The following is a 21,704-nucleotide window of genomic DNA, read 5'->3' on the forward strand; positions in this document are numbered from 1 at the left end:
TCTGGGTTTTTCCGTTCCAGAAAGCAAGGTCAGTCTTACATCGAAGTCTGTTACCATGGTTACTGACTCCATGAAGTGATCCTCTACCTATTGATCCTTCCACCTGAAGCAGAATTCAACTCAATTTTATTTATATACGGTAGCATCTATTACAACAGAAGTCGTGTCTAGGCGCTTTCCAGACACCTAGAACATGACCCCCGAGCAATTAAGGACATGAGTTTTTATCGCAACGTGATCCCAGAGATCTAAAAACTGAATTAATACACAATGATTTACATAGAGAGAAGCTTTTTCAGAGCAGAAGTGTATTTTCCTTATCAATGGCCCATCAAATGGTACCGTTTTTACAGTCAATCACACAATTCTCAGAGGCGTTCAGGCCTGTCATCCTGGATCAGACAGATTTCTTTGTGAGGACCTCAGAAGTCTGGCAGATCATTACAATGTCGATCTAAAATCTGAAAAGATTTTTGGTGGCCAAGAACTACTTCACCTGCAAAAAGGAAAGCATTCCTGTGGCCCTGTAGAGCTTTGTAGCAACGCCCCCGAATCTGTACATTGTGTATGTACTCACAAACTGTAAGAATGTCTAGCCCAGGGGAGTGTGACTGAACAGGCTAATGAGTGATGTGCTTTTTTTGTGATGGTTGGAGAGAAGCACAAGGTGCTGTAATGACATGTTTCGCCGCGGTTGATCCGTCAAGTTTAACCATGAGCAGCTGTATCCATGCTTGTAGTACCTCAACAGGATGTGATTTCATGTTTAGACACTCACTCACTCATTGGACATAGCACATCAGTTTTCTGTCCCTTGTCTTGAGTGTAATTTTTTTGTCATGGCTGTTGGTGAAACATGCTGCACTCAGTGTTAAATAGATTTACTTTGAGATGCATAAAATGAACCTACCTTACAATACTTTGACCCTGTACCAGCGTGAGTCCTTGGTGCCTCGCACACCCCACGCACAGCTTTGTGTTAAGTTATATATTTTGATCTTTTGGCATCAGTATTTTACATGTGCACTCTACTGTAATTTGGACAAATTTACAGTGTGTCATGTTCAAACTGAAAAGGCAAAAATATGTCAACACAGGAGAGTTTAGTCCTAAAAAAAACTAAAAACTTTATCCCTGATGTGGATCAACATATGATTTATATCTGTTTGGTATTAATCTCTTCTGTTTTATATTAGAAGAATCAATTTTGCTTGCAAGGATTATGATGGTGAAATTGAAATGTGCAACAGCTAGAAAATAGAAAAGACTTGTAAAGGACAACAATACAAGTCCTCAATCTGAATTTAAAGATGGAGTCAAACTTACTGCTTGGCTGAACTCTGCAGTATATGATAAACAATTGACGGATATGTAATTAAAAGAAAAAAGAGAAAATGACTGGAACAGTTGGTTATATTTAACTGCTGCTGCTGTTCAGCTGTAGAAGTTCACGCAAATTTAATCGAGGGGGACTGCTCCACATCCGTGTCAGCTCAACATGCTGGCTTGTGTCATCACGTGAGTGAAATAGTTTTGTTAAAAATATTTTTTTAAAGAAACTGTGTGTCCCATTTAGTCGGTTCACCTTGTCTTGCTGTTACTGCCTCCCAGGCTGGAAGAGGGGTGCAGCAAGGTGGCCGCACCATCCAACCTTGAGGTTATTTACACACACATTTAGGTGGAGTTTCACCACCAAGGTCTTGTGTGTAATGTATGAAGAGACTGTACAGATCATTTAGCGGAAGAATTAAATTTATAAACACACAACACTTCAAAATAAATGTTTTCATATAGATTTTTTTTATTATTTTTTTTTATTATATTTTTATCATTTTATCATATTTTTGCCCACTGAGACACACAGCCACCTTTTTATAGACCTTTTTTTTTTTTTTTAGGGGGAGAACGGTTATGGTACGTACATTGTATCAGAAAAGTTGGTCATTATTTATTTCCAAATGAATCTGTTGCAAATTGCATGATATTAAAACAAAATTTTAGACTGAAACATACCTTTTGAAGTCATCAACTTTCTGCATCTCTTAACAATTAGTACTTATGATTTGCTGCAGATTGTATATATATATATATATTTTTTTTTATAATTTTCAAGAAAACAAATGAACCCACTCACATTTGTTGAAATTATATTGATAGGAGCACATCCACATCAATAGATGTGTTCTGTCTCTCTATTTGAAACATCTAATTTCATTCCAAAAAACAATGCCTTTTTTATACTGATTTGGACTTGCTAAATTTCAAAGTAGCTCATTGAATGTGTGTTTTTTTTTTTTTTTTTTTTTTTTTTTCTAAAACTAATTTTTTTCAGTCTTGTTTGTACGGATCAAACCAATTGCTATGTCCTCCTATGTCAGTACTTTGCTCCATATACTTTGCTCCATAGACCTCACTAAACTCTGATAAACTCTGATCTCTGTCATCACAAGTCTGACTCACATACTTATGATCTGTCTTGAGTTGCTCTGCTGATTCCTACCCTTGTTTCACAGTTGTATGAGGGGGCATCCATCTTTTTTCAAACAAAGAGGCCCTTTGATTGTTCTGCCCGAGACATGGCCGTAAATAATCTGAAGTAATCAGAAGCTGGTCATTTGTTTTTGCTATAAATTCTGACTGTGTGCTAATAAATATTCTAAGCTGATGCATTTGGTTCTGCCTTCTCCCCCCAAAAAACAAAATCTATAAATACAGCGATTAGATAAAATGTTCAAGCCTGTGGATATGATGCATTAACTGAACTAAAGAAACATCAGCCATTATTGGAAGAAATGAACAACTGACCAAAACGGTCTGATTCCAATTGGCAGCTGATCAGTTGGTGCAGCTCTATTATCTAGTGCCCACCAACACCCCCCCCCCCCCCCCCCCCTCCATTTTTGTGTTTGTTTGCAATTGATTTTTTTAACAGTTTCCTTGAGCTTAAAATGACAACACTGATACAACCGATAAAGCTATTTATTAATAACATAGTTTTACCACAGTAAGCAAACAATTGCATAAGAAAAACAAAAGGAATGTTGTTTTTAGATAAGACAATGGTACAAAATAAACTTTACATATAATACTATTGTCAAACTTCTTTCTTTTGAGTACAAAACTACAATTGTTAGTAATAAATCTATAAAACTGTAAACTGTTCAGATGCCCGTTTTAACACCTTTTTTTTTCGAAACGCTGTAATGCTATTCTGTTTTTAATGTTTTTGTAGCAGTACAAAGGTTCTTGGTAAGCTTTTCAACCTAAGCAAACATCACATATCAACGCTGATGATTTCATCTGTTGATGACAAAATGTTCTGACTATTGGCAGTTTTACTGAAGTTCTACACAAAACCTAAGAACTTGCGTTGCATAAATGGATATATGGATATATTTTGTCTTTTTTCCTGCAAGCATACATTTTCCCATCACTCAAAATATGAGAATAAAATATACAACCATATTAAACACATGGATAAAAAGTGTACACCAAACCAACAGATTGCTGCTCAGTAGAATCAATGTTCAATAATTGCTGATTGTGAAATTATCATTGAAAAGCACCACAGTTGTATTATGAATAAAATGTTGTCTGGAAACACGTTTTCTTTTAATATTTCCTGACATTAACTGAGGAAGACAGAAAAATAAGGAAGACAATTACAATTACTACAATTGCTAGAAAGACACGACACAAACAGCCACAAGCATCTTGGTCGGTTGCTGTTGTGGCAGGTGAAGGTCTGTAGCTGTGTTGGGGAGAGAAGTTAAATCCCTGGTAATCAGACGTGTTGGATTGAAGGGACTGAAGTGAAAACTGATGGATGTTATGAATGCTGAGCCTTCTGATTTGTCGTAAGAAGCCAATAGTGACTTCATGTGTGTTTTCTTGATCATAAGATGTCCCCTGATCAGAACTCCCAAAATGCTGTGTGACGTAGACTCTGTCTATAATCTGTGAGTGTTGAGACCTTAATCTGAATATGATCCGAGCCCTGTTCCAACCATTCCGAGCGTCTTGAACGTAGTTTGGAAATGACCCCTCAAGGAGGTTACCAAGAGTGTAGTAGTAGTAGTGGTTCCCTGAAGGCAGCAGCCGTTCCGAATTATGATAATAATGTGATCCATGGTCACTGTTTGGGTCAAAGGTCAGCCGGATTTCACTGTCAATTTGAACTTCGTTGGCAAACCAGTGAAGGAGCAAAAGGAAGTTGGCAGGCAGCTTTCGATCATGGATGGAGTTCAGACGACTCTGTACAGCTGCTACTAAGCCCAGGGTGAGGCAGAGAGCTACACAGAAAATGGTGATTTTTCTCGACATCTTCACACCCTGCAGAAACATGTTACAAGGCTCATCCATATTCTGTATTCTCTTTTCACACATCATCTTTTGTAATAAGGATGCATCTAATGATAACATGTAACATTTATTGAACAGATGCTCTTAACTGTGTAATAACGTATCTTAAAGCATTTGGCCATGTTAATACCGACAAGCCTATTTTATCAATGGATTACAATTAGAGTTGAGAATAAATTCAAATGTTTCAACAAGAAAACCAGAGCTTACCTGCACAAGTCGGCTGTTGGCAAGTGTCTGATCTCTGTCTCTGCTAGAGAAGTACTCCCTCCCCTCAGTAGTAGTTTCACAGAAATGAAACTTAAGATAATGAGTTATGAGGAAATATCACACTCACAGCAAGCTGGATTCAAATGCGAGATCGGAGTTTCCTTGTTTATCCCTGAAAGAATGAGGGGGGGTGGGGAAGAAGCACAGTTGTTTCATTTGCCTGTTGAAAGACCACGATCAAGCCAATTCGGGATGGAAACTTTGACGTGGGCTTATGTGATGTAGGAAGGGAGGTAGTATTTAATTATGCAAGATAATTTGTAGATGCATTATTGAATTTATGTTTCTTGTTTCAAAGATTTGTGATTTTTAAGGAGAGATTTGTACAAATGTACTTGTAATGTAAGAAGCTTGGTTTTCCTGGTAAAAGTATGTTAAAAAATCTTTAGTTTGAGATTTTCATAGTTCTAGCCTTAGTCTGTTTTTATATGACATGATTAACTTACAAGCCTTTTAACAGGAGTAGCAGTACCAGTATTTCAAGTTTCAGGATCTCCTTCAGTGATCCTATTAGTTCAAGTTGACACCTGGGAGGTGTTTAACAATTTGTATTAAGATGCTAGTTTGCTAGCAACTCATTTAATGAGTTGAACAAGAAACCAAATATCTGAATGCCTTGTAAGGCGTATTTCTGATTATGTGCAGCTTTGCTGAGTTCCAAAGAAGGCTGACAAAGAACATGTAATCTGATCTTTTAAATCCTTTCTTTCTTTTTTTTGTCCTTCAGGCCTATTTTATCAATGGATTACAATTAGAGTTGAGAATAAATTAAGATGTTTCAACAAGAAAACAAGAGCTCACCTGCACAACTCAGGTGTTGCTAGGCGTGATCTCTCTCTCCGGAGAAGTACTCCCTCCCCTCAGCCACAGTTTCACAGAAAATGAAACTTAAAGTTATAGTCTGTAATGTTGGAGAGCTAGCAAGATTTGAAAGTGGCACCTCCTCTAAGCCCCGCCCCCTCATCTAAGCCCCGCCCCCTCATCCCCCTCCCGTCAGCGCTCCGTCCAAAGCCACGCCCCCACAAACTTTGGGGAACGCGCATTTGCAGGAGTCGAGTTTTCCAGGACATTTTGGACAGCACATTTTCAACAAAACTACCCCATGTCTCATTCACCTGTAAGCGAGGCCGGTTTTAGGGGGGGGCAGGGGTGGGCTGTGCCCACCCAAACCTGCGTCCTGCCCACCCAATCAAAGTTATTTTTTTATAATTTAAGTTTTTTATAAATATAAAAAAATATCACAGAATATCTGTACCGTTTCTGATTGGGTGCGCACTGCGCATCATTTTTAGACACAACAATGAACGCATACCGCAAAAGTGGACCCGAAGTCCCAGCAAGTCCCAGCAAAAACTTAAAATGAAGGCATCAGATTGGTTCTTTCCCCCCTGCCAAACCTCTGGTCCTGGACCAATCCGTTTCATTCGGACCGCAAAAACAGATTGTTTAGAGTTTTTACAGGATTAAAGCTGTCAGAGAGGTCGGATGTTTTTCTTTCCTTATTCTGAACACATTATTCACTGGCTACTCTCAGGATGGAAGGACCATTTCACCCAGTATAACAATAAATGTTTTTGAACACAATCACAGACTATACCTTTAACACAATGAGCTACGAGGAAATATCAGACTCACAGCAAGCTGGATGTAATTGCTAGATCGAGGTTTCCTTGTTTATCCCTAAAAGGAAAAAAAGGAAGCACACTTTCATTTGCCTGTTGAAATACCACGATCAAGCCAATTTGGGATGGAAACTTTGACAAGCATGTATGTGATGTACTGTAGGAAGGGAGGCAGTATTTACTAATGCAAGATCATTTGTAGCCATATAGTTGAGAGAAGCAAAATGATATAAGTAAATAAATAAAATAGTGAAAAAGAATAAAAATCAATAAAGTGCTATTGCTACAATGCTTCAGTGAGATGATATAACAATTATCAAAACTTTTTGTTTTATTTTTTTTATTCACTTTGTGGTGACTTGGTCAAAGTATTTGTAAGGACTCATAATTAAATTGCTAACAATTTATATTAATACAATTAATGTAAAAGATGTATCAATAATTACATTTGCCCCCTTTGTTGCAACAAACTGGAACTGGAAAAGAAATATGAGCCTGTGGGACTACACTTGTAGTAAATCCCTGCATCAGCACATTTAGCAAATTGTGAAATAAAACTGACATCCTCCCTTTTGTGGGCAGTTAGTGATAAGGTAGTGGTAGTAGCAATAGTGTCAATATCACACTGTGGCGGGGTGGAGGAGCAGCCACTCAGGTGATGGGTCACAGGTGTGCCCCATCAGCCTCTCCACCCTGCCTGCCTTGATAAGGAGATACTGCACAGCAGCAAGGGGTCGGCTGGCTGAAGCTGCTGGTGTATGTGTGCCTGCTTGTTCACGTGTGGGAAATAAAGAGTTCGTGCACCAAAACCCCGTGTCCTCTCTGTCCTGTCGATCGAGCCCCGTAGCACTAGACTTGCTACACACACGCTTTCATATGAAAGTATGTTGGCATAGCCTTCTGTTGATGGTGGTGTTGCCTTCAGTGATGACTTTGTAACTTCTCTCCTTGTAAACTGTGGGGCTCATTCAGTCCAAAAAATATCTTCATGTTTGACCCTCGTTCTCAGCAACTGAATATGGACACATGTCCTTGACAGTAAAAGGTGCTAAATAATTTATAATGATCTTAGTATGACTTTGACACCAATTACAGTTGTAATTGAGAAGCTCTAAGTGTTTTTTTTTTAAGTAATCTTTCTCCTTTGTGTCATATTTCCATAAATGTTTTGGTTTGGGGTGAAACTTGTTTAACCTGGGGAGAGGGTTGGGCTGGTGTCCCCGTGACCCACACAGGGATAAGTGGAAGTTCATGGACGGATAGAACAGGACATTATTTTTCAGTTAAGCTGACTTAGGGCTGTTCGATTTTGCCCAAAAATAAAATCTCGATTTTCTTTCTCTCAAAATCCGATTTTCGATTACGATTACGATTATTTTGTGAATTGACAAAAGGCAAAGAAATGATTTCAAATATGCTGTTTTTTTATTGAACATTTGCCCCATTGGGCTTTAAGTGCAAACTTTGCTCTTATTAAACCAAAAATGAATAAAGTGCAAAACTCTATAAAATAAGTTGAAAAAAAGTTTTAAAAATATAATCAAATATAAAGTTTTATCTCTGGAAAAAAAAAATCAGCAAATCAGCACTTGCAAACATACAGTAAGTTATATTTCCAATTAAATAAAACAAGACATTTTCTAATTAAACTAAACTGGGTCTTTGCATGCTAAATAATAATGCAACCCATGAAGGAGGTAGAGGTGTGTAATGTCAGTCATTACATTTGCTATTCACATTTGCAAGTTTTTTGCAAGGAACACGAGCCGGTCTACGGCATCTGGCTTGAGGGATGCCCGGTGGCTCCTACACTAAAGAGCCTCTCCCATGGGGCACTTGTCGCAATTGAGAGGTATTTCCATCAATCATTAATACGGTATCAATCATTAATATGTGTGCAGACAAGGTGTAAAAAAATAAAAAATAAATAAATAAAAAAAAAAAGGTGAAAAATCGATTTTACGATTTTCACGTTTTAACATCGTTCTAATTACATAATCGCGATTACGATTTAAAATCGATTAATCGAACAGCCCTAAGCTGACTACGTGTCTACTATACACTTATCAGCCACTTGCTTAGTTATTGCTTACATTTGCTTATTTTTATGTTGCCATTTTCTTGGTTGTTTTTATATTCAGTCTTGACGTCCACGTAAATGCACTGAATTAGATGTATTGGATCCAATTCCTTTTATTCATTGTCATATTTTCTCATGCTGTTTGACATAGGACAGGGTTTACTTTGAGAAGCATAAATTTAACCTCAGAAACCCCAGCCAGGAATCTTCAAGCTGTGAGTGGGTGATGATAAACACCTCACCCCATCACAGTTTTGATGCTATGAAAGACACAGAGAAACAGATAAAGGTCTCTGTCTGTGATGCCCGACAGCCCCGTATCAGCTTCCTCTACTGCAACTTAATCAGCAAAGGTTCAGATGCTATTTGTAGATATCTTGTCTAATACTCGAACCCTAGAGCTTGTAAAAGTATTGTAACATCACATGCCAAGCAGTAGATTATCATTTAGTTTCTCTTCTAGTGAAATGAACCTTTCCCTCACTAGCTTAACAGCCCCTCCTTACTGTACCCTCCAAATGTGTTGTAAAAGATACAAGAAAAGTCTTCCAAACCAGTTGTGTGTAGGTATGAATTGTTTATTTTTAGAAAACAAAAATAAAAACACTTATCTTATGTGCAATGATTCTCCATTTATGAAAACATATTAATAACAAATGGACATTTTTTTTGTACAGCAGTTTCTTACCTTTTACAATATACAATAAATGGGATGTTCTCATATAAGCTGTTTTTAAACTCTAGAAAACCACAGCACAGAATACAGAAAAAAGGGGCTTTTCCACCAGTTGATTGTTTTCTTCACAGCATTGAAACTTTAACTACGTACAGCAATAAAAAATACTTAAAAAACAGCTTTAACTTGAATAATTCCACACAAACAGCATAAACTGAAGTCATGACAGACAACCTATGGCTTTCTGTATACATTCTGCATTAAAAGACTGTCAGCAGTGCGTTTCTTGCGGCATGCCCCCCCAGCATGGAGTGCGGGTTTTTTCTACCATGTCTCTGAGTATTAGTCTTGCTTGGACTCCCGGAGCAATTGTCATACCAGAGTGGTACTCATAAACATCATAACTGAAGTCATGAAGATCTGTGCTTGGTTTGAATTTTGTTGACCATTGCCATTGCCACCATTCATAGTTACTTGTGTCTTCATCTTCAGAACTGTAGAACCCAACCCACGAATCTTTGAATTTGGACCTCCAGTCAACGCGTCTCTGTACATATAAGCGAGCACAAGCTTTGCCATCTTTTGCAAAGAGTTGCAAGTGTGCCTTGTAGCCTTTTATACTGACCGGTGTGGGATTTTTGAACTCTTCTCCCCTGTGTATCTCTTCTCCAAGGCGTTGCCAAAAGAAACATAGTTTCTCCGCTTTATGCAGCCGAACTTGAAGGCCTTCATTTAGGGGCACTGATGTGTTATAACTGCCAGATTGTGTGTTCCCAATAGATTTATAAGTCAAGGCCTCTTCATGGTCACCAGTCTTATAAAGTCCAACCATCACACCTTTTTTGAAATAGCTAGGAACATTTCTCCAAACTATTCTGGCTTTTCCACTTGCCCCTGTTGTCACTTCAAGTACGAGCTCATCCATGGGGTCCTCTGGAATGCTGATAGAAACATTAGGAGTGAAATTGTATGTGGTCTGTGGGATGTGGACAATATCCCGCTGTGGGTTCCTTCTCGCTGGAGCCTGTCGTTTGTTGTTTTGATGGTTTGAAGAGTGCTTTTCCTGGATGACAATAAACAAAAACAGTCCAAGACAAGCAAGCTGCCCCCACGAGTTTCTTATGTGCCTTAGCTGAGAATCAGCAGCTTGACTTCCAAAGTGATCTCTGAGATTTGTCAATGAGTTCATGTCATTTCGTCCCTCAGAAAATGCTCTGACCCGGTTTAAAAGTCTGGTAGTGACCTGGTATGTATGTGCTGGATCATACCTTGTCCCCTGATTATCAGATGTCTCATAATGCTGAGTCATGTAGATTCGATCTATTATCTGTCCGTATTGCCCTCTAGTGTTATCCTCTCTGGCTCTAAATATGATCCGGTCTCTGTTTCTTCCCTCATACTCACTCCGGGGGTGGACAAGGTAAGATGGAAGTTGCATTGAAGAATCTTGGTTGAGATTCCCCACTGTGTAGTATCTGTATCCATTTCCCTGAGGCAGTGGTTCCAGCACCCTTTCAAAGTTTCCATAGTGATGTGAGCCGTAATCACCTTGGTTTGGATCAAAGGTTACCCGTATGATGTTGTTGTTGTCAACTTCAACCAAGTCCGCAAACCAGTAGAGCAGCAGAAGACTGTGTTTGGGCACAGATGAGTCAAAGTCGATTCTTTTCAGATCACTGATGGTTTTGAGCTGGTTCACAGCTGACACAGAGGTCAAAGCAAGGAACAGAGCTACACAGCAACTCCGGATCACTGCTGCCATCTTCATCATCCTGTAAACACAGTTCAGTGTTTGATTACCCATATTATGGATTTTCAATCCATAGATGATTTTTAGACACATATATCATGAATGTGATGGGGAAAAAACATCAAAATTAGTTTCCAAAGTGTAGTTTACTTTTTGTTTAATTCTTTAAAAATTTCACTAAAATTGGTTATCATTATGTTTTAATTTCAATTTTATACAAAACAAGATGACTGTGCTGAATCAGCACATTTCTTAAATGAGTAAACAAGCATTTATCGAAGAGGAAAAAATCAAAAATAAACAAACTTGACAGATCCATACTGATTTAAGACACTTTAAAAAATAAATATTAACATTTACCTTTTATAGTAATAACATCAACATTCAGAAAATAAGAGCTTACCTTCACTGCTCGGTTGCTTTCAAGTATCTGATCTCTCACTGCACACACTTTTGTGAGTGCAGTGGCTACACCCCCTTGGTTTTCATTTCCTGGATAATGAAACGAAAACAAGTTTGTTTCCATTCCTAATGGTATCAGAGCATTTATAGCGCAGCATTTTGTGTAATACTTCCTTCTGTATTCATTAAACTGTTATGTATTCAGTGGCTTATTGCAGCCTGTAGGCGTGTTTAAACTCTAGCACTGTTTTTTTGTTTTGTGCAGATGCATGTTGGCGCATGCAAAGCGCTGCTGTGCAGAATGGAGCAAGTAAACATTCAACAGTCTAAAAGGTCATCTAGAAGGACAAACCACACACAATCTATCTTATTTATTTCTTTATGCAAGGTGATATTTGTGTTGGTGTGCCACACCCACTGCTTTTCAAAGCTCCTTTAAATAGTTAAGTATATTTGAATCACCACTCTTGATCAATAATGTAAATGTTGTTTCTGTTTTTTAGGAATATTGTTTTTATCATTGTGGAGACAAAACAAAAAAAGGACATTAGACATTACATGTGTCTGTTACCATGGGTAAATGTCTGTATATGATTAACAGTCCTGTGCTTTTGGTCTTACTGGTGCAACTCCTCGAGAAACCAGCAGGAGATGCTGTCGCACAGGTAGTCGTGTTCATACCTGGAGGAGATAAAGCTTGGGCTTGTAAAAGCCATGTTGCAGTCCATCGTAGTTGCTTGAAAACGTACAAACAGTACACCACCATTCATTTATCTATTTTTACGTGTGTGTATGTTAGTGTATATATATGTATGTGTGTGTGTGTATATATGTATGTGTGTGTGTGTGTATGTGTGTGTGTATATATATATATATATATATATATATATATATATATATATATATATATATATATATATATATATATATATATATATATATATATATATATATATATATATATATATAAGTGCAGCATGTTAGGCTGCAGGTCTTGTTTTCACAGCACTGACGGTATCATTTGGCTGTTTACTATATATCCCCCAAAACCGAGGATGTATTTCCTATTTTCCCAGAGAGCTAGATGCATGTCACACCTCCCAGGAACACACACACCCAGACACACAATGTTTTTATGAATTTCCTGGAGATTTACTGTAACCCAAACTTTTAAACTAAACCTAACCTCATATTGACCTTAAAACAAGTCTTCATCCTAAAATGTTGCTAATTGCCTTTTGGGAATTTCCTTTTTCGCCCCCAAACAAGGGTAAAATTCCTACACTGTGATTGTACAATGGATTTGGATTACATACACACACTGTATGGTTTACACAGAGACATATATTAATTTAATTTGATAGCCTGAATAGAGGCTTTGGTATTCCCCTTGGGCAAGGCAGAAGAAGTAAAAAAATACACACACACACACACACACACGAAGGAAACATTAAGTTTCTCTGTAGTTACCACCCACATGTTTCACATGGACAGCACAAACGCATCATCTGAGTGATGGTGATGCTGCGGAAGAACTGAAGATTTATCTTTTGTCTGTTATACCTTCCAATACACAGCAACCCACTTCAATTTTCTAGCATGATATTGATACTAGAGACACACAACCTGATAAATAAGCTGCATTTTACTTTTCATTTTCTTTAGAGATTTAAAAATAAAAATTAAAAAGTACTGTGGTGCTTTTAGCAGTATTCGGTCTTTTAATGCTGCTTCTCTCATGGTTCTGTGTTGTGAAACTCCTCGGAGACTAGTGAGGTATGCTGTCAGGGGTCAGTCAGGCAGCCGCATGGTCTGTTTGCCAATACATGACGCCATCTTGGCCAAGCGTGGTCCAGAATCATCAGCTCCCAACACTTACTTTCTGAGTACATCCCCTCACTCTTCAAAATAAAAATCCTTTGTTTCTTCAAAGAACATGTCCCGCTTCAGTGTAGCCAATAAAGAAGTATGTAAGTTATGTTGGACCAGAAAAATGATGGCTGACTCTTTTTTGCAAGCATGCAGGGTTCATACCGGAGTCAGCATCTTTTAGGAATAAATTCTGAAAGAGAAGGATTTTTTTATTTTACTAAAGGTCAAATTTAAACTTTCAGTAACAGTGAAGTCATGTGTCAGCATTGATGGTTTTACGGTCGCTACAGACAGAGCCTGCGGTGGACTGCCAACTTTGTGATTTCCATGACAAACGGAGAATCATAGTTTTGTGTGGCTTGGAACTAAAGGAGGAAAGAAAATAGCTTGTAAAAAAAAAAAAAAAAAAAGAGGGGTTGATGTGGAACAAGTGTTTGGCACCATGTCCTTTTTTTATTCTTGTTTTAAATCTGGTAGCTAATTTCTTCAAATGAAAGATGTAAAAACTACATAAGTATATAATTGATAATTTGTTTGGGCTCTGTGTGATAAAGCAAATTACTGTTTTTCATAACTCTGGTTTATTTATTTATAATTTTAGTGATGTTTTATTTTCATATGGGCATGTCAGCGTTATCCATAGAATAGGTTCGTTAATGAGTTTTTATAGCCCAACAAGATAAGTAGAAGCTGCTAGTTTCTGTTTACTTTAGTGTCCTCAGATTGAATGTAGTTTTACGGCGACGTAAAGTGGAGCTTCAAAGGGAACAGATGAAAGAAGGTATGAATGAAGGGTTGTTGAGGGGCTCCCCTTACTTTAGTGAAAATACAGGGTTTTCCACATTGTAAAAACCAGCACAGCTAGGGTTTTATTTTCTCTCCAAATTTGGTAAGACTTGGTTTTTGGGGGGTTTTTTTTGTTTTTTTTTTAATCAGACTTATTGACCATCAGTTTGCGTATTGAATTTTCAAGAAACCGCATTTGGTTTATCAATCATTCACCTTTTTAAGTTTGCCTGATGATATGAAATCCAACCGTCTGTAGCAGTTTTCAAGTTTCAGGTATCCAGGTGCGTGTGTGTGTGTGTGTGTGTGTGTGTGTGTGAGAGCAGCTCTGCTTTGAAGGCTGTAATGTTGCTGCACAAGTGTATAATTACACGTCCTGCAGGAATGAAAACAGCTGTTTCCTTTTTCTTTATCTTCAAATATATACATACCCATAAGGTATTTTTTAAGCATTGCTCAAACAAGTGAATGTTACATTTATCACGGCTGAAAGTGATTCCAGTACTTTTGAAACACTTTTTTCACTTTTTTTTTTTTTTTTTTTTTTTTTTTTCCAATTTCCTACATTCTTGTTTTGTTTTCCTCTCTGAAAATGTGCCACATCTTTTTGTACTCTGTTTAAATGTTAACAAATGGGACCTTCATCCTAATTGTTGTTCTGTAATTTTTCATTTTAAAAAGAGGAATTCAGCCATGTTTTTCCACTTGTAGCACTGGTGCACCACCGACCTGGAAAATCTTTTTAGTTTAGGAGCATCCCGAAAAATCAACTGTGTCCGAGCATTTCATTTTTTCTCCTATTTTGACTACATTAGTGATGAATAAATGAGGTAATAAACTGATCATTTAGGCATTAAAAATGTAGACGTGTCTGATTTAAACTAAAAATGGTCATTGCAAAATTGTTTTTATTTAAAAATAGACTAAATAAATAAAGTAACAAAAATCTCTTTCTTTTAAAATAAAACGATAGTTTGGCGTTTCTGTCACCTAAACCATCTTTTAATTACCAAAGCATTTATCAGTGCTGAGCTTATGCACATGCGTCGCTCCAGAGAGTCAAATAATCACCTCAGCTCCCCTTCTCCTGAAAATGAAAGGAGCTCCATGAGTTTTGGAAATTGCAGTTTTTCCTTTTACAGTGTTGTTGGATTTACAGAATTTTGTCAGTATTTAGTGTCTTTTCAATTTCCCAGCTAGTTTTACAGCCACACCAGGAGTGATGCATTAAATACATTGTTCTGTTTTCTCTAATAGCGTGTGTAATACGCTTCGCCCTATTTTCACCTGTTGACGCTACATTTTATCCTCATCAGAAATGAATGTATCTCTCACTACTTCATTGTTTCATATCAGCTATATTGAGGAAAAATATTTCCATCTTGCGTCGTTTTGACTTGTTATAATATTGATTCACGCTACCTGAAAGACATTGGAAAAATGCAGCTGAATGATCACAGTCTGGAGCCCTGAGAGAGCACTTGCACCCTGCTGCCAAAGTCTTGAGGAAGATTTGTTGAGCCCTTTCCTTGCAGTGGTCATGATTTTTCAAAATCATCGTATTTCAAAGCCCAAATTGATCACACTTCTACTTGTAAACTGAAAGCAGAATAGGTCGGCGCAGCAGCGCGTGCGTTATCAGAGGGGAATCCGAGTCATCTGATGTGATAGGAATCAGGTCTGTCACAGAGGAATGAGTGGGATGGGTTGAATGCAGACCTCAAGAAACAGATAAGAGGGTCTGGAAAATGAATAAAGGAAGTTAATTATCTCTGGCTTTAGGAGAAGGATAATGAGTCTCTAATGCTGTTTAGACATTACAACAGACAAACACTTTCACACTCTTTCTTCGTCCACTGTGATGTCTACTAAAGTGTTATATTTATCATTTTGTTGTGTTTTTATTTTTTTGAACATCAGTGGGCGGGGGGTTATCTGGAGGAAGTGGGCGTATCTGGCTGCTTTAGTTGCTGAGTCACATGACGGGCATTGGTGGGAGGGGCAGGATGGATCTGCCACAGCTACTGCAGTGGCCTCTCAGCAGAGCTCCACTGCAGCGGGGGACGAGTCTTTCTCACACACAGGCACTCAGTGCTTTGCATACTTGGAGGGCGCACGTGTGTGCATGAGTGTGTTTGTAAGAACGCAGTCGGAGCTAAAGGAAGTAAGTTTTTCCTTTTTCTTTGTCTCTGTGTTTGTCGTCTTACTTTGAGGAGAAGGTCTGTTGTTTTGGGGTCCAGCTTAGAAGTGTCCTGTGTTCTTGTTGTTTCACTTCAGTGTCATGCTTTCTATGTATGGTGACTTTCAGTTGTTAAGAAAAAAATATGAGTTTTTATAGATTAGGCTCGGCAACTGTAGTGAGGTTAGCTTTTTTCTTTTCTTTTTTTTCCCCTCATTTCTTTGTTGAATAGTTATCCATGTCTTCTGTTCACTCTGATTTTCACTCCCCAAATGTTGTGCATGACTGCTTTGTGGAAAGCTTTTACCTTAATCTGCATTTGCAGTATACACACACACTAATGTGTGATCATGCAGAGGGTTGTTCCTTTTAAGGTTTAAATTAATATTTCAGTTTTTAATGTTGCCCTCCTCTTCTTGTCCATCCTGTTGTTTCTTACTGCAGGATCAGCTGGTCAGCTCCCACAAGAGTTGTTGATGGTTAGCACACAGATGTGGTCCGTAGGCTTCATTTTGTTTATGAAGGGAAGCTTTTTGTTTAGTTTTGGCACAGGAAAGTCCACTTCAGGAACTATTTTACGTAATAGTAAGGTTGTCATTTTTACTTTCAGTCGGAAGTGCTCGTTATGAAATGCTGAAGATGAAATCTGGGCATCAGTTCTTTTTTTTTCACACCGTTTCCTCTTTTTTTAAAGTTTTTTTTTTTATTTTTCTCAAAACTATTACTAGTTTCCATCTATAGAAATACGTGTGTTGTAGATACATGGAAGGTAAAGTAAAAAAATATACAGCTACATTGAAGTACCATTTTATGAATCTGTATTGGATCGTAAATATATAGATGAAAGGATGTATAGTATGTACATGTGTATTGCAGCGTCAACAGTAAGTTTGAGATGAAATACCAGTCTTTATTCTTTCTGTAGATACAATGTTTTTCATTATAAAGAACATAGTGTTTGCATGAGGCCATAATGATCTATAGCTTCTTCTGCCAACTCCACTGAATGAGTCTAGATCTTTTAAGATGAAATGGTTGATGGATGTATTTGTTTAGTCCAAATGTAATTGGTCAGCAGCTGGACTTTTACCTTGTTCAACTTCTTTTACCAATGAGTACATACCAGTAAGCACTAGTGATTTGATTATTTTAGTTACAACTTTCCATTTCTTTCCTGCATTGCATTGGAGTTCATGCAAAGCCTCGTCTTCACTGGAAATGAGTCGCTGCATTTTCTGATCTCCCAAATTGATTGAACTAATGACTCTGCAAGCTAGCTTGTAAAGCAGCTAACCTGCTTCCCAGTACTCAATAACATTTAAATCTAACAAATATCAAGTCATAAGAAAATATGGCGAGCCAAAAGTAAAGGTAAAAAACAACCTATTTGTTTGTATTAGGAATAAGGAGAATCAGGATTTACTGAAGTGTTTTCTTTCATCTTTTTCTGCTGCTGTTGTTGAGCAGATCATTGCAGTGGGGCAGCTGGGCCTAATCCTGGTATCATCCTGGACAAAACATGAGACTTTTTTAGTAAAGATCTTGGAAAACTCCAAACATCCCTCACCTTTTCATCCGCCTCTGGTTTGCCTCAAAAGTATGCACAGACTCACACACAGTTAAACACACACAGAGCTGTTGAAAGGAGCTCTGTTGTGGCCTCTGAGCATTACCAGACAAGACCGGACTGTGGCATTTCACCAGTGTGTAATGGGAGCAGAGAAGGTCATCTTTACCTTTTGTATTTTGCACCTACTTTGTGTGTCTGTGATTCACTGAGTCATCAGGGTAAGATAATGTATCAATTGGTCACATTTAGCCTAATGGCTTTGAAATGCGAAACATTTCATGAATGTAACAGGCGCGCTGTGCTATGTAACATTGATGAGGGTTCATCTGTTTTGGCCTGATGTACATTCTCACAATAGCTGGTGTCAGTTTTAATGTTTGCATGTGTATTTTGTATTAACTGTAAGGACGTAGCTCATATTCATGTAGTTTTTGTAGAGTAGGAAAAAGGTTGGTAATTGACAAAATATTAGATGATAAATAGATCAGCTATAAGGCAGCACTGACTCTTGAAAGGGTGTTACTCACTCTCAGCATATTACTCCAATAACCACATGTACAGCTAAATTTTGATTCGTCAGTCTGGTTTGGTGCCATGTTTAAACTTTGCCCTTCACAAAATTACTTGAATTCTTCTTCTTCTTCCAGTTAAGTAGGTATGGAAAGTCCTGTAAACACTGGCTTCCACAGAAGATGTATTTGTGTGATAAAGCCCAGATCGGTTATCTAGCTAGTTATAAAATTTGCAGCAAAACGGCTTTGTTGACTCGTCCGAGGCTAAATGCAGTCCCACATACAGTACAACATGACGGAAAAGCTGAAAGCATTTCTCTTACTTTTTCAGGATCTAGCGTCTGATACATGGGCATGTTTCCATGCAAGAGATTGAATTGGTTTTATTGTTAATCTGTTATGATTTAAAAGATATAGCATATATCAACTGTGTTCGGAGCAAACATGGCCTCGTCAACTTTATTAGATCACAGTTTATAAAGTTACTGTTTCTGCCAGATACACCATGTATTTACAGAGTGTAAAGCCTTTTCTGCTTAATCATGATTGATGTAAAGTTCCAAAACAAGTACCATATTACAAAACTGAAATGGCTTCATGCAAGAACTGAGGAGACCATGAACATACCTTAATTTTATAAAGTTTAAGTCCATATACAAGACTGTCTCAGAAAACATGTCATACATTCTGGATTCATTACAAATCAACAGAAATATTGCAAGCCTTTTATTATTTTAATATTGCTGATCATGGCTTACAGCTTAAGAAAACTCAAATATCCTATCTCAAAAAATTAGAATATTCTGGGAATCTTAATCTTAAACTGTAACCCATAATCAGCAATATTAAAATAATAAAAGGCTTGCAATATTTCAGTTGATTTGTAATGAATCCAGAATGTATGACATTTTTGTTTTTTTAATTGCATTACAGAAATTAAAGAACTTTATCACAATATTCTAATTTTCTGAGACAGTCCTGTAGACGTTTGGTCTTCTGAAGTGAATTGTCTGCAACTGTGCTCCTAAGTTTGTATGTGGGTCAGTCACACCCCGTAAATACTGGTTCTGATGCTTGTAGAGGTTCTGAGTGACGCTCGTATCATACATGCATGTTCTGGAGAGACTCAAAGCCTCACTATTCCCTGACGTGCTGTTGATAAAGTAGTGAGCCCACATTCATATTCAAAGCTTAAAGAACGTTGATGTCTCATTCTAAAAATGACTCTTCTGAATATGAAGTGTTCTGTAGATGTGTTAAGAGCCCCCTGAAGTAGACTGGTGTCCACATTATAATGAACACAAACTGCCTTATATGCATTTGCACATCTTGTGCAAAATGCACTGAGCAATATTTATGAAACATATTACCCATATATCCATAAACAACTGTCTGTTTTGTATGAGACTCTTCCTTTCCCTGAGGTGAAGCATTTCTGTCTGTCTTCACATGTGTAGAGGTCAGGCATGTGTGAGTATAGAGGTCAGATTCCTGCTCTTCTGACCCCGTGGACCCTTACTTTGTGAGCCATCCATTTCATTGATAGATTTTTTTGCCTCATTCACTGAGATAACATTTACTGCCTGCCACAGCCTGGCTAATATCAAGAACAACTCTTGTCAGCGAGCAACCACCACCTAATGGCTTACAGATTTCGAATCAAATCCTTTTCTAGAGAACCTCAAGAGTCTCAGTTGTGTTGGGGTCAAATATTTTCTAAAGCATAAAATTTCCTCTGTTGTATGTGAGGAATGTTGTATTGCAGTTGCCTTGCTTTCCATAATTGTAGCTGTTAAGATGGAAATTGGAGCAAATGAGTCTTGGATCGGTACGTTAGTCCATAAAGTTATTTCCTTGCATTTGTACTGTATTGGTTCATGTATTTGATTTATAATATGTGGATGAAACCTCCAAGAATGCTGAGGCACCTTTTTTTTGTGGGCAGCTTGGTGTGAGAGGCAGCTGAGGAGCCTAGAAAGACAACAGCTCTCTTGTGCACCACTGCAGTGTGGAGACCGAACACATTCCTCTGGCAGTCTAGACAAACCTGTGGGCTTTCACTGTCATTACAGCAATTTGCATTTCTCCACTGTCAACAAAGTAACGCCTAGTTTCTAGGCGTTCAAACATGCATTCAAGTACTGTACCATCATACTTGTACAAAAGGAAAAGGAAAATGAGACCAGTGGGGTCCAGTACCAGGTGACATGATGAGCAAGTTAAACCCTGCAGGTCGAAGGGCATATTTCTTCAGTGAACTGAAAGACGAAGACTCTGGGAACTCAGCCTTGCAGCACAAACACTGGCTTTAATAACACAACTGACAATGTTTTCACTGCCACAACAACAGTTTCATCCTTTTTATTAAGAGATTCACCGTCAGGGGCTTTGAACATGTGTTTGTGTGTGGTTGTATGTTTATGTCTTTCATAAAGTGTTGTTATTCTGTGCTTGATGGTTGGTGGCATCCCAGTTCAAAAGTAATACACAACTGTTTCAACTGGCTTTTCACCATCTGTTTTTGTGTTGGTAAGAATTGCTTGAAAGGCAGAATGGAGGAACTTTTTGGATTTATCTCACTAAATAGACTTTCCAGCAGCCCACAGACTTCTCGAGAAACATTTGGGTCTCGATCAAAACAAATCAGGCAATGTGAAGATGAAACCTTAAAGCAAACCTCCTTTTGTCATGAATTCTACATGTTTTAAAGTCGGTCCCAGAGATTTTAGTGGATCACTTAGTCCTCTAACATACAGTATGTTTGACTTGAAGCTCCATACGACCACTGAAGATGCATCAATTCTGGCTGTGCATCTAACTAAATACATTGTGAGGAATGATGGATAATTAAAAGATAAATTGCTCTGAATTCAATGACAAGAAAAGTCATTTGCACATTCAGTACACTGATCTCTTAACTTATCTGCACCAACGCCCCCAATCTGCACTGATACTGCAGTTTTTGCTAACTGGTGTACAGTTTGTTACAAGGATATTTTTTTAAATCACATTTTCCGGCGTTTCTTTTATAATATGAGGGATGGAAAGTGGAAAAACAGACCCTTTTTGAATTCTAGCTTATTACAATTTCACAAAGTTAGGGAAAACATACTGTAGCTTACTGTTGTAAAAGTTTCTGAATTAAGGGAAATGCTTCGTTGGATCAAAGTTTCAAGGAATTGGTGTGTGTGTGTGTGACTCGCTGTTTTAAATAACAAGAACTCTTCTCTTCCTCTAAGTTTCTAGTCCATTTCTCTTTGGATTCCTGTGTTGTGATTCAAGCCAGCTTGAACAGAGGGTCAAACCACTGGTTTGTCATAAGGGAAATAACTTGAGCACAGCTCTTTTCCAACCTAAACTGGAACATGACCTGTGACCTGTTCACCACGCTGTCAAGATCAACACTCTGGACAGCTGTGGCACGGCCACATCACCGCTAAATACACAGGACACAGTCACAGTTTTCTTCTTTCTGTCAGTGCATTTTTAGGAAGACTATGAAGTGAACAAGGACATGTTTAGCTGCTTTAAAATGTATTTACATCCTGGTTTGAAGGCCTGTGTGTAGTTAGTGAGGAATGCCTTAGGCCCAAAAGTAGAATAAATCACCAACTCAACTGTCT

The 21,704-nt window shown here is 37.9% G+C and overlaps 2 protein-coding genes and 1 long non-coding RNA gene across 7 annotated transcripts in view; 1 reads left to right on the forward strand and 2 right to left on the reverse strand.

Annotated features, from left to right (window-relative positions):
- LOC133422689 (septin-9-like) overlaps positions 1 to 21,704 on the forward strand; it is an 83,981-nt gene that overhangs the window by 46,541 nt on the left and 15,736 nt on the right. Inside the window, exon 1 of one of the 5 annotated variants that reach the window (XM_061712725.1) lies at positions 15,842 to 15,984. The exons of the other annotated variants lie outside the window; for them this stretch is intronic. The gene's annotated coding sequence lies outside the window, so the exon portion shown is untranslated. Of the gene's footprint in view, positions 1 to 15,841; positions 15,985 to 21,704 lie in introns of those variants that run through there. 5 annotated transcript variants of the gene reach the window in all.
- LOC133422692 (uncharacterized) lies at positions 3,069 to 5,502 on the reverse strand. Its single transcript, XR_009770756.1, has 3 exons — positions 5,434 to 5,502; positions 4,573 to 4,744; positions 3,069 to 4,332 (listed from the first exon to the last, which is right to left on the reverse strand). It is a non-coding gene; the product is annotated as an uncharacterized LOC133422692 (long non-coding RNA).
- LOC133422691 (uncharacterized) lies at positions 8,951 to 11,295 on the reverse strand. Its single transcript, XM_061712726.1, has 2 exons — positions 11,164 to 11,295; positions 8,951 to 10,782 (listed from the first exon to the last, which is right to left on the reverse strand). Exon 2 carries the CDS (start codon positions 10,779 to 10,781, stop codon positions 9,282 to 9,284), a length of 1,500 nt encoding a protein of 499 aa, XP_061568710.1. The 5' UTR covers position 10,782; positions 11,164 to 11,295; the 3' UTR covers positions 8,951 to 9,281.

Source organism: Cololabis saira, chromosome 21 (genome assembly GCF_033807715.1).
Source record: "Cololabis saira isolate AMF1-May2022 chromosome 21, fColSai1.1, whole genome shotgun sequence".
NCBI lineage: Eukaryota > Metazoa > Chordata > Actinopteri > Beloniformes > Belonidae > Cololabis > Cololabis saira.

Excerpts from the sequence above, each read along its gene's own strand:
- LOC133422691 (XM_061712726.1), bottom strand. The coding sequence starts at position 10,781 with ATGATGAAGATGGCAGCAGTGATCCGGAGTTGCTGTGTAGCTCTGTTC.